The sequence below is a fragment of the Miniopterus schreibersii genome (assembly GCF_964146895.1).
Source record: "Miniopterus schreibersii genome assembly, chromosome: 2".
Taxonomy (NCBI): Eukaryota; Metazoa; Chordata; class Mammalia; order Chiroptera; family Miniopteridae; genus Miniopterus; species Miniopterus schreibersii.
This window is the reverse complement of record NC_138102.1, coordinates 120063180-120076268: the sequence shown is the minus strand read 5'-3', so window position 1 is coordinate 120076268 and position 13089 is coordinate 120063180. Positions and strand designations below refer to the sequence as shown.

Here is a 13089-nt window from a genome sequence, read left to right as displayed (position 1 = left end):
TCCTTGGGCAGCAGCTGAGAGCCCCCAGGTCAGGGCCCACCCTCCGGCTGATGGGCCCCTCGCCAGGCTTCCGCAGCAGCTGGCGGGTTTGCAGCAAGGCCCGCACCAAAGCGCCCTCCGCACGCCGGCGGGGTCTGCACGCGCGGCGGCGCTTCCTGCCCGCGGCCCGCCCTTCCCGGCGCAGGAACCCCAGGGCCAGCCCGCAAGGCCATGCAGCGCGTTCGGCCGGCCCGCGGCCGCCTGGGCGAGCGGCTCCCAGGCCTGCGCTTTACGGGAACCGGCCCGATGCGCCCGGACGGTGGGCACGGCGGGGGGGGGGGCCTCGCTCGGCCCACGCAGGGAAGTCTCCGTGACCAGGACGAGCACCACCAGCGATGCCTGTAGAGGCTCTTTATAAAGGTTTTCCACACCGGGCGGAGGTGGAACAGGCCTTTGAACGCTGAAGCTGGGCCCGTGAGCTTGGCGGGTCCGTGATTCGGGTCCTGTCCCAGGATGACCACCTTCGGGCCCCATGTCGCACATCTGGGCCCTGTGAAGACTTGGTGTGGGGGTGCGTGAACTGCACTGCCTTCTTCTGCAGCAGATCCCCTTAGCCCTATGAAACACGGGTTCCCACGCTCGCCGCTGAGGGGCCCCCTCCAGCTCCCCCTGGAACCCGTGGCCCTGAGTCCAGGGGCGGGGGGCGGGCCCCCTGCTCCCGCGGCTCCTGGGCTGCGGGGCCTCAGCTGCCCCGCGCTGCTGGCTGCGGGCCACGGGGGCGGGGGGCTCCCAGCTGCAAGCACAAGGCTACTGGGGGGCTCCTGGAAGAGGAGAGGAGCGGGGAGAGGAGAGGAGAGCATCTTCTGCAGTCACCCCGAAGCCCAGGGAGAAGCAAACGCCCGCTGCCCGGGGCCCTGCCAGGCTGGCCTGACATTTTTTATTTCAAACATAAATGTGACATAAGCATAGACAGGACAATTACATAAAAATTAGACTATTAGAAGCCTTGTTTCTTGCATTATATAAATCCAAATGTGAAGGGCAGATTGCAGAAAGCGATTGGGTTTAGATAAAGAGAGTGATACAAACGAAAATAAAGCAATTTTATTGTACCTGTACCGTTCCCTAGCGCCTGTTAACTTCTAAGGTTAGGTGATAAGATAGGCCTTTGTGTGCACTCTACACTGTTTGTTAATACAGATCATGCTTATCCAAAGCTTTGAGTTAGGGCCTTCTGAGAATTCTCAACTGCTTAGTATTTTAATGAAAAAAAAAAAAAAAAGATTCAATTCAGATGCACTCATAGTAATCAGAGCACTTATATTCAGCTTACTGTGTATCTTGGTCTGAACTCATCCATTTGTATACTTAATGGTTTACCCATTGTCTACTGTGAATGAGTTCATGAGAGACTTACAGTAGATCAAGTGTGATTCCTGCCCCCCTTCAAGTACACATGAATCTTAATGCATGTTTCCTTAATGCAGGCACTTAAATGGCCACAATATAAGGTAGAAGGTGATTTGTCCCAAAAATTTGGTTTCACAGAAGGAAGATATTATTTTCTCTGTGATAGAACAGAGAGAATTCCATGGAGCAGTTAACATCTGAATCAGCTATTAAGGGATCAATAGAATCTGCTTGTGAGAAAACACCTGGAATGGTACAAACCGAGAGGGGGGAATCCCAAGAGGATATCTGGAGTTCAAACAGAGTGTATGAAGGGGAAATGTAAGAAATGATGTCAAAAATGTGGGCATGATTAGAAATGCTTTCACATGATTACATGAAAACTGAGTTACTACAGTCATATTAGAAATTCATTTGGGATCTTGAATTGAGAACTGGAAAATCAGACTTGGATTTGAAGTCTAGATATTTGTGACTACTTTTATGCAGAAAATTTGATTAGGAATAAAATAGGAAATCTTGCTGCTCAATCTAGCACCCTCTCGTCTATCCATATTTGAGTAAATATAAGACAGAATATTCTTGTAGAAACAAAAATCTTCTCTATACCATAAATTATAGATTTGATGGTTAAGAGGAACTTGAGTTATACAAAATAACCTAGAAAAAGTAACTATAGTACTAATGATAGATAGTAAGTAACATTTGAGTATTGCTTACCAAGGCCAGAAACTTTTCTGAACATTTTATATATATGAACTTGATTTATATAATTTTACTCCCCTTTTCAAATTAGGAAACTGAGACAGAAAAATCAAGTAACTTGCTCAAGATAATGTAACTGGTATTAGTTGGAGCAGGTATGTAAAGCCACTAAGGGCATCGTGTTTTATAAGGAAAGAACTCTCAAATCTTCATTCGGGTCCAATAGCTAGCCAGTTATGGTTTAAAATTCATATCTTTAGAGAAATATTTCAAATGCAAAATAAAATAATAAGAATAATAAAAAAATCAACTCCCTGTAGCATTTTTCACTGGGAAAAAGAAACTGACTTGAAAGAAAAAAAAATTATTTAATTATAATTTCTAAATGAGAATAGTCATTAATGAAAAAGAGCAAGAATATGAATAATAATATGATGCTTTAGCCATTTCTTGCTCATTTATATCTTAACATGATTATTCATGTTTGACATCTCTTGTGAATTTCATAAACATAACTGATTCTTCAAATGAGTTACTGGTGAATGCCCAGAAATTAGCTCTATTTTTGATTCTAGATATTCTAGTAAAAATATTTTACCAGTCCAGCCTGGATCTTCAAGTAGTCCTGGATCCTCTGAGAAAAGAGAGAATCTTTTCAGTATGATTGTCCTTAAATAGATGGATCATGAGCCTGTAATTAAATCAGATGTAGTTTGTTTGAATTTCACCAGACACAAACTGAAAAATGTTCCTTGTTACTATAAAAATGATCTCCATGCAACTCAGGAATTTCCATTTGTTTGATATCAGGGAAATTGATTTGAAAACCCAGATATCTCATTTATTTCTATCTGAAGCTCCTTTAATTAAGATTTGCCCAACTTAATTCCCTTTCCATTCCTATTTCTGAGGAACATCATGGCATAGAAGAATAGGGGCATCAGGCACCTAAGGGAGCTCGGGTGGTGTGCGTTTAGGCTACAGTATCTTTTTCTCTTGATGCCCTTTGCTGAGGGGTAGTTATTTCCAATTTTTTCCCCAGTCCTTATTGTTGCTGTATCAGAAGGATTTCCAAGGTCTCCATTTCAGATTCCCTCTCCCTTTCCCAAAACCAAGGATTCATCTGACTCAGTCGCCCATTCAGCCATCTCCATATCCATCTAGTTAGAACCAGGATTTCTCTGTTGCATTCTTAGAATCACTAGAGGTTGTTGTGGAACACCCACAAACTCATCCACCAAGACTTTGCTCAGACATTGCTACTTCATCACTGTCATGCCATGTTTGATAATGGGGTGCTCTACCAGGCTACAGCCTGAGAGGCTGAGCGATAGCTCCTTCTGCTTGAGGACACCTACAGCATTAGCTAAATTCTGTCATTCTTCTTGGTAATACTTGCTCCACCCTATCCCACCCCCTTATTTGTCACCGATCCCTGGATGGGAATGAAATATGCTTCTTTTTGACTCGTGTTTTCTTCATTGAACACAGGCCTTTGTCACCATTTTCATAATACTCATTATGCCTTGTTTTTCTATCTAATTATTTTCTTTCATTCATCCTTTACTTCAGGCCACATCCTCTTATAAATATTCTTCACTGAAGGAATACAGTAACCTTATTCCCAGTAATATTTAAAATTTAAAACTTTTTATAAGTTATGTTTTATTTTATTATCCTTTGTGTCCTTTGTGCTTTTGCAGTGCTAATTAGTTGTGCATGACAAATGTGTTACTAAAGATGTGCCCATTTCTGAATTTGTGTGTTGCATAGTTTATTTAGCTGTTAGAAATAATTTCATTGTTTTTCAGAGTATAAATAACTTGACCAATGAACTGTCACAAAACATATGTTTAAAATAACAAATGATTGTGATTTTTGTTATGATTATATATATTCATCAAAACTCACACATGAAACAAGATTTAGGCAATATGATATCATTTTTTCAATGATTCATTCTTCCTGTTCAGCACTTTGTGGACAAAGAAGATATTTTAAAATTCCCATTAATGTTCTTATACCACTAAATACTATGCAGTATATTAAAAAGTGACCTATTTTAATGTAATGCCCCAGATACCTAACAGTATAGAAAAGTACCTTCATAGCTTGAGAGAAAAGCTAAAGTATTATTTGTCTATATTTGGGTCCAAATAATATATAACATTTCAAAATGAAATACAATATTAAATAATAATTACATGTAAGTTAAAGGCATTGCAAATTATACGTTATACATTACTGGTTTATGTTGTTTTTTTCTGATTTTAATCTAGAACTTTTTTAGAAAGAGCCATGCCCTCAACTCATAACCCATTTAACACAATCTCTGTTGCAGGTTACTTAGTTATAGAAAATCCATCAAGTAAGTTTGTCAAGTATCTTTTCTTCTTTTTGAATATCAAGGTTAGACTCACTGATTTGAAGAATCTTAATGTGTGGTTCCTTTTTTTGTATGTTTGTTAGAAAAACCTCCAAGCTGGATATAAATCATAAAAGCATGACTAATTGCATGGTAACTGGAGAAATGCTTTCTCTCTCTCTGGGGTGAAGTCTGCATGTCTGTATTTTAGCTTGGGAAGTAATACGGGGATATTTAAACTCCTTGGGGTTTAAAAACCATGTCATTATGAGAATGAGGTCACTGCAATATTTTATATCTTCTAAAACCTTGTAATGTATAAAATGTTTTCTGTATGACAGAGGTATTATGTGCTTTAGGATTCAATGATAACTTTATGCCCTTACATTTACTTGAAAAACTTTCTTCGTTAAAATGTTAAATCATTCGCTTAAAGTCACTTAAAATTAGAAGGAATTTTGAACCGTGAATACAAAGAAAGTGCACTTAAAGGAGAAAAGTTAATTTCGTAAGTATGGCAGAGTGACTTTACAGGCCTGGGCGGTTTCGGGGCTTTGAAATGGCCATTGCTCTTTACCTTGCTGGCCGGTGACCATGCTAAAGTGCAAGAACTCAATCTAACCTGGCTCCGTTTTATACCTTTCCTTGCTTGGAGGCCCGTAAGCAAGAAATCCTTCCTGCAGCATGTTGAAGAGCTTTGCACAAACAACAACCTAAAGTTTCAAGAAGAATTTTCGGTATGTTACTAGCAGTTGTCACAACATTGCCAGACCTCCAGTCGTTTCATGTGTCACATTTCATGTCCATTTTAAGCATGCAAGGCCATGAAGGACTCTGGCCTTGATAATCAATACCCAATTACCAGGTTGATTGTTTGGATAGTAATGTTACACCGTCGGGCGGCCTCTGGTGCAACCTGAACAGAATTACTCACCTACTGTGTCAGGAAAAGGTGCACTGCTTTAGACCCCCCGGAGATAGCATTCTAGCCTCCTGGCTTCTCTGCTCTCTCACCCAGATGTAGATGCTAATCTATAATGCTATATTCATTAGCTTTTGTTTGTGTACGAGTCTTGAGTTATACCATAAATGTAGTTTATATTTAAATAATTATTTTAGATTTAGAGATTAAAGAATTCCATTTTATATTTGCCTGCTTAGTTTATGTTTGTGATATAGGTGAGCCTGAGCGCAGAAGTTGATGTTTCCAGAAACTATACAAATAATGTTCTTTCTAGAACTGTCCAAAAATAAAAAATAGATAAGAAATGTCCATGTTTTACAAGACCTATTTTTAAGTTACTGTGAAAATAATGCTGTTTCATGTAATGGAGAGTAAGTAAAGAAGTTGTCACCTAGAAATTATTTAAAAGTTAAGAATAATTTTCTTGCTTTTAGCATTTTATATGTCTATAAAATTGAAATTATTTTAAAACATAAGGTAGATATCAGATCTGCAAGTTATTTTAAGAGTTGTAAGCATCTTTCCTAGCTTAGATGATTACTTTGTATTAAGAAAATAAAACAGATTCCTAAATGTCACCAAAACTTCTATTTTCTTTTCATGAAATTCACATAGTGTGTGAACTTATGAAACAAAGAATTGAACTATTGGCTTGAATGATTCAGGATTATAATATTTCAGTCTCTCAGGGAATAATAACAAAAATGTGAGAAGATTAATGGTATTTCCTACAGCTTTTTGGTTATGCTTCTTAAGAAATACTGGTCTGGACTTAACAAAATCGGTGGTACCATAAAACTCTTTTAGCATTTACACAGCAAGAACTCTCAATTTTTCGGGAGCAAAAGTGTAATTTCACTAGAATAGAAGCGAATATAATTACATTATGCATGACTGAGTAGGTGAAAAGTTTTATTAGCAATAACATTTTCACATATATTATACTGAGAAAGTTTGTAGTTTAGCTTTTTTAGAGATCATGGCTCTAAGAACTTGGGGTAGTCTTATACAAATATTTAGGTTTTGTGTGTATATTATATAAATGTACCTATATATGTAAGGGACTTGGTTTTTTTATATTTTTATCCTAATGCCATATTTAACTTTTTTAAAGCAAAATTATGTTTTAATAAACAAATGCATATTTGATGCATATATTTGAAAAACCTTACAACTCAGGTTATATTCGCTTATTATATTTTAACTATTTATAACCTTCTACTATGTGATAGGCATTGTATTTGGCACATTGATATATATCAATTCAACATTTAATAGCTAAGTGACCTTGGGCAAATCACTTAAACTCTCTGTGCCTCAGTGTCCTCATATCTAAAATGATATATCTACCTCAATGAGTTGTGCATACTAAAATGATTGAATGTGTATAATGCTAAGAATAGTAGCTGGCACAAGTGTTAGCTATTATGACAATTATTCCTACCAGAAAGAAGCTCATATTATCATCAGAACTGCAGACGTGTAAAAAATTACAAAGGCACTGTATCATGACAGAGATCTTCATAAAGAAATGAGGACCGACTCTGTTTGGCTAGCAGTCAGAAGAGACTTCACAAAAATGGTGACCTTTGAGATAAACTCTAAGAAAAGCAGAAATCCAATGAGTAGATAAAAGGCAATAGGTATTCCAGAGAGAGGGAATGGATGCAAAAGCAGAAGGATGCAAAACAATCCAACTCATGTTTGATCCCACTGAAAAGAAGCAACAGCAGAGAAAGAGCTAATAGTAGGGAGGATGGTTGAGGCCCTGTGTGCCCTGATAAGAAGATGGCCACCAAATGTCGCATTACTATCCAAACAATCAACCTGGTATTGATTATCAAGGCCAGAATCATTTAAATCTATAAATGGATATTTCTATGTGAAATAATTACAGAGCACCAGTTTTCAGGTAATTTCCAATTCACCTTTCTTCTCCCCTCCCCCACATAGTTCTTTATTTCTTACAAATATGCTCCCCTTGCCCGGCCGGGCGTCTTAGCGGTTGAGCTTCAACCTAGGATCCAAGCCACTGGGGTTCGATTCCCAGGCAGGGCACATGCCCGGGTTGCAGGCTGCAGCCGATCAATGACTCATCATTGATGTTTCTCTCTCTCTCTCTCCCTCTCTTTTCCTCTCCCTGAAATCAATAAAGATATATTTAATATATATATATGTATATATGCTCCCCAAACCTTGACACATGGAAGCTGTTCTAGGATCCTCACTTGGTTAATTTTTTTTTCTATGCCTCTGGCGCCAACATACCAGAATTCAGATGTTTACACTGTCTTTCTCTAACACTTGTCCACTTGCAAAAGATTTTCTTTTTGAGATAAAATAAGGTGGAAGAGAAAATTATCCTATTAAACTAAATTATTTACAGTGATGTTGAATGAATTGTAAAAACAAATGTTTTTAGTAGTTTTTAAGGAATTTGGCAAGTTGAGACATTTCTAAAATGGAAAATTATAAATTTCAAAAATGTAAATCTCAGCTCAACAAAATAACAAATACATTTTTTGCACCAACTTTTTTTTGCACCACTTTTTAAAATGATGAATGGATGATATCATGATTTTTCATCAAAATGTCAATAATAGATCTCCCTGACCCTTCATCTGTGTCTGATCATTCTTAATCGCACCTTTGCATTCTACTATCGATTTAACAATGTCTTCTGAGAACAGGAATTGACCTTTGACATCTTTTCAAACTGACCAATGTTGTACCAATTAATAGGCATGAAATCACAGTGCCTGAGGAGAAAAAACAAAAAATAAATCACTGAACTCCTTTTACCTCCTAAGTAGACATTAAAATATTAAATAATATTATGTGTGTGCCTGATAAAATCATTAAGAAAATATGGAAAAGGGTTAATAGCATGGTTCCCACATCTTAGAGCTTCCCAAAGTACAAAAAAATTATACCAGAGAGCAAGAGCCCAACCAACCAATTTTTTATTCAGGATATTTTCAGTGAAAGTTTACATAAGTTCATTAAGGTTAGTTTGACCTTGTTTCCGCAGTTATGAGAAGTGTTTTCAATTTAAAAATAAAAGGATTTAGAAAAAAGAATTATCTTTTACTAAGTGGAATTTCTTGTTTACTTCTAAAATCAATGTAAACTTTGCAATGACTTCATTCTACAGGAATTACCAAAATTTCTTCAGGATCTTTCTTCAACTGATGCCGATCTGCCTTGGAACAGAGCGAAAAACCGTTTTCCAAACATAAAACCATGTATGTGCTCTTATTGTCTCTGGTTTTAGCTATGAAATGCTTTAATAAGAACACAAAATGCATCTTAGCATTTTTTATTCTTTAAATACATCTTATTGCATATTAATTCAATTATAATAATGCATTTTGTTAGCAGCAACTTTCAAATTGTAACTTGTTTGCTTTGTTGATTTTATTAAATTTAATGTACACGGTTTTCAGCTTGTTCACACAAAGTTCACTTAATGCAGGTGCAAGAAACTGTAGACCTAACAGTTTCTCAGCTTTGTAATTTAACCCAGGTAACAAAACTCTCTAACATCTTCCTACAGACCTAGTTTTCAAATGAAAACAGAAAGTTCACATGTAACTTTGTGCATTAGTTTCCCTTAAGAGCATTGCAGTGTTTTCTTATGCGGGATTTACTGATTGGTTTTACAAATAGGGCTGTGCTATGCCTTACCATACTAAAAATGACTTTTTCAATCAGTAAGGAAACCCCCCACATACTATTGCTTTAAGAATTAAAGAAAAAACATAACCTATCTCTGTTAATAATAGCTATATGTTTGATGTTATATTTTTGAACATGTTTCTGCTACCTATATTCTAATTTAATGCCCTTAATATTATGAAATAAAAAGTGACATTTGTGATGGTTTTAAATATTGTCAATATTTTCTCAAAATCTAAAGTTTTAAAATATTCTTAATTTTAAGGTAAACATTATAATTTTCTCTTTGTGTTACACCTTTTCAAAGCTATATTGGGAAAAATTCCATACTTAGAAATTGAACTTTTCTGTCTAAAAAGACATGAACTTAGAGAAAGATACAACCACAGAATGTGAAATCATAAAGTATATGGATAGGAAGAAATGGGCCAAATTCTGATATTCTAGAACTAGAGGATAACTGAGACACGAAATAAAAAATTTAAGGAAATACGATATAGGAGGTAGTAATATAATGGACTCTGCTAATTCCTAAGAATTAGAATAGGATGAAAACACAAATAGCTCTAATCCTAAAATCCTTTCTGGAACAAAACAAATCATAAGTAAATGACTTTAAGAGCAGTTGACAAATAAGACATTATTATAGGAAATAAGAAGTGTTTTACATCTCCAAACTTTCTGAACCGGCCCTTTTGTTTTCTGTTTCAGAGAGTTAACCTAGATTGGATGCATCACAAGTTTATGGGAATTCTCATATTTTTATGTTTATCTATACCTAAATTTCTTCCAGACTATTGCTTCATACATACTCAGTGATATTCTGTGAAAATAAATACTTTAGTCTGATTGAAGGACAGTTACTGTGAAATACTTAATATTCATTTACAATTATATAGTTGGCTGTATTATGTTATTATATATCAGTATATATAAAATAAAAGTAAATCAAATATGTCTAACTAGTTTCCAAGGGTCAAAGGGTATCTAACTTAAATATGTAGAAATTTGAGATGTTAGAGAGATATTTTTAAATGTGATATTTTAATCTTTTACTATTAAGATATTACTGCATTATTATCTGGTTTCACATCATGGCTATAAAAAACGTCAGAGAGTACTAGCTTATTTCTTAGAGGGTAAAAAGAGAATGAGAATGGTTACTGGGACTAAATAAACAACCTTAAAACAACAAGAACAACTGAGGAGCACAATTACCCCAACTCTTCATTTCTGAGGCTAAGACAAAAAAATAATTGTTAATGATGGACTTATGTTGTTAATCAAGGGTTTCTGGAATATTAGAATGGGAATTTAATGCATTTTTTTCCTTTGCTGGAATCAAATGGATGATGTCCACTTGTTTTCTGCTTTCCTCTTAATTTCAGTACTGAAGACCTATGGTAATTTTTCAAGTAATATATCACGTCTACATCGAATAGCCTTTAATGGATTTGTAGGGGAAACCTTTGCCCTCATATAGTGAAAAAAAAAGCTAAGAACGCATGACTTCTAATCAAACACCCTGGCTTGTGATCCAGTTTACCCACTGACTGTCTTAGGGACTGGACATATTATTTGTGGTCTCTGTCTATCTCTTAAGGCTATTGTGAGGATCAGATGATTTACAGAAATAATCATGTAAATCACTTTGGCCAGTAGTGGAACAAGGAAAACACTCAGTAAATATTAGTTCTTATGATTGTAAGTAATCAATGGATGGCTTAATTTTAAAAACTGCTAACTTCATGAGTGACTAAGATTTAGTAATAGGCCCTTATGGTCTATAGTCTGGGGATAACAAGCCCACTTCCCTAGCCTGGGTTAAAAGGCAAGTGGTAAACTCACAGCCACCTCTATGGTCCAGCACACCCTCCATTTACCCCCTCACACACACAGGGAAGGAGCAGATGAGGTGTTTGCACTAAATATATTTCCCCATTGTGCTTGCAGAGAAGCCATAAAGCTGAAGACACATTTTTTCTCCTGTAGAGAGTGAATTCATGTTAGAATCTGAATTTTAGCTTGAGCCAGCTAAGTGAAGTGCATTGTTTCCCCTGAGTAATGTAGGAAGTAGGATTTCAAATATCACAGTGCATTTTAGAGGATATTAGCTTACAGGGCTTTAAGATACTAGAATTAGCAACAAATACTTGCAGAAGAGATTTGCAAATCTCTTCTTGACAGGACACCATGACCTTCAGAAGTGTTCCTATGAATAAAAATTTAACTTGTTGTTGACTCAGATAGTTATAAGCAGGCGAATTGAGTGAATAGAAACCCAGTGGTTTCCCTTCCTTAGTTACAGGATTAGCCACAATGTCATTAAAATAGTTAGATCATACCAAATTCAAAATCTTTGGAACATAATCATTGGCATGAATTTGCTAAAACATTCCCCATCTCAACTTTAAGCCCATTGGACAAGTCATTAATTACTAACAATATGGCTAAAGTCATTTTAACATATGACATGTGCTCAAGTTTTAAGAACATAAGAAAATGTATTGAATGTTTTACTATAAGCTTTCACATAAGTTTTCCTCAAGAGGATTCTACAAAACAAATGTTGTATCTACATATTATGGCTGAAGTAACAAAGGAGCATGGTAGATAGATCATCTGGAATCCAAAGCAAAACTCATTTACCCATTTTTCCTCCACTATTGAGTGCCTTCCCTTTTGGGGTTTAAAAAAATCCTTCAAATTAACTAATTAGTAATATATTATTTTTATCATTTCCATGTCTAGTTAAAATTAGCACTGAACATTGCAATTATAATACCAACTTGGTAAAAAAAATCCTCAGGAAAAAATATTTTAATATTTTGAAGAAAAGTAATAGATAGAAGTTATCTACATTTTCCAGATCTTAAAATATTCTAAAGAATAATAATTAAAAGTTTGGCATTAAATAAATAATAGGCAGATAAATTAATAGAAGAGAGTAAATACTCCAGAAATAGATGTAAATGTATAGAATTTTGAATAAGAAGGGGAAGGATGGAATGTTTAAAAATTAGGACTAAGCAAATGAACAGTAAAAGGTAGATTTTATCTTAGTCTATAAAATAAATAAATAAATCCTAATGAATTAAAGATTGAAATACTTAAAAGCAGAAAAACACATTAAAGTTCCAAAAGAAACTATGAATGAATTTGTGAAAATAAGAATATTGTTGACAAATACCTTTGCATGAATGATACAAGAAGCTATAATGAAGCCATAATGAAAAGAAATCAGAAATTTCATTACAAATAAAATAAATTTTATGTATGGGAAAATAACTAGCTAGATTGATAGAGTCAAACACAAACAACAAACTAAGAAAAAAAGTTTAATATTAAAATCGTGTAACCTTTGTTTTTAGTATAAAGTATTTTTTAAAATAGGAAGATGGTATAGTATGAAAAGGAAATTAATTAAAAAGGTATTTATAATGGCCAATAAACAACAAAGAAGTTCAATTTTACTTATTCTTAAGGAGATCAAAATAAATACCATGAGATATCAATTTGTATCTATCAAAAAAACATAAATTAAAAATGTTGATAATATCTTGTGGTAGTGAAAGAGGAAACAGAATTGTTTGAGCATTTTTGTTCAGAGTATAAATTGGTGTAGAGAACAATTGGGGAATATCTTTCAAAATTTGAAATGCACAATATGATTGGGGAAATTTATTGCTGGTAATGTACAAATACATTCCAACATATATGCAAAGAGTTATGTTTATTCAGCATTTTATAAAACAAAATAAATTAATTCAAATCTTTAAATATGATATATTCACACAATAAAATACTATATGGCTTTTAAAAATAATGAACTAGATATCTTTGTATTGATATGGAATGATACGGGTAAATGAAAAAAGCAATTTGAAGAATAGAGTGTATATCATTCTATTTGTGATTAATTTCTATGAGTATGTACAGAAAATTCTGGAAACATATGCAAAGGCATATTTATTGTTATTGTTTCTAG

The 13089-nt window shown here is 35.2% G+C and overlaps 1 protein-coding gene across 1 annotated transcript in view; it reads left to right on the top strand.

The window, feature by feature from the left end:
- PTPRQ (protein tyrosine phosphatase receptor type Q) overlaps window positions 1–13089 on the top strand; it is a 238901-nt gene that overhangs the window by 208213 nt on the left and 17599 nt on the right. Inside the window, exons 55-56 of the mRNA XM_081127762.1 lie at window positions 5115–5196; window positions 8578–8668. Coding sequence (XP_080983888.1) covers window positions 5115–5196; window positions 8578–8668 — 173 coding nt within the window. The remainder of the gene's footprint in view (window positions 1–5114; window positions 5197–8577; window positions 8669–13089) is intronic.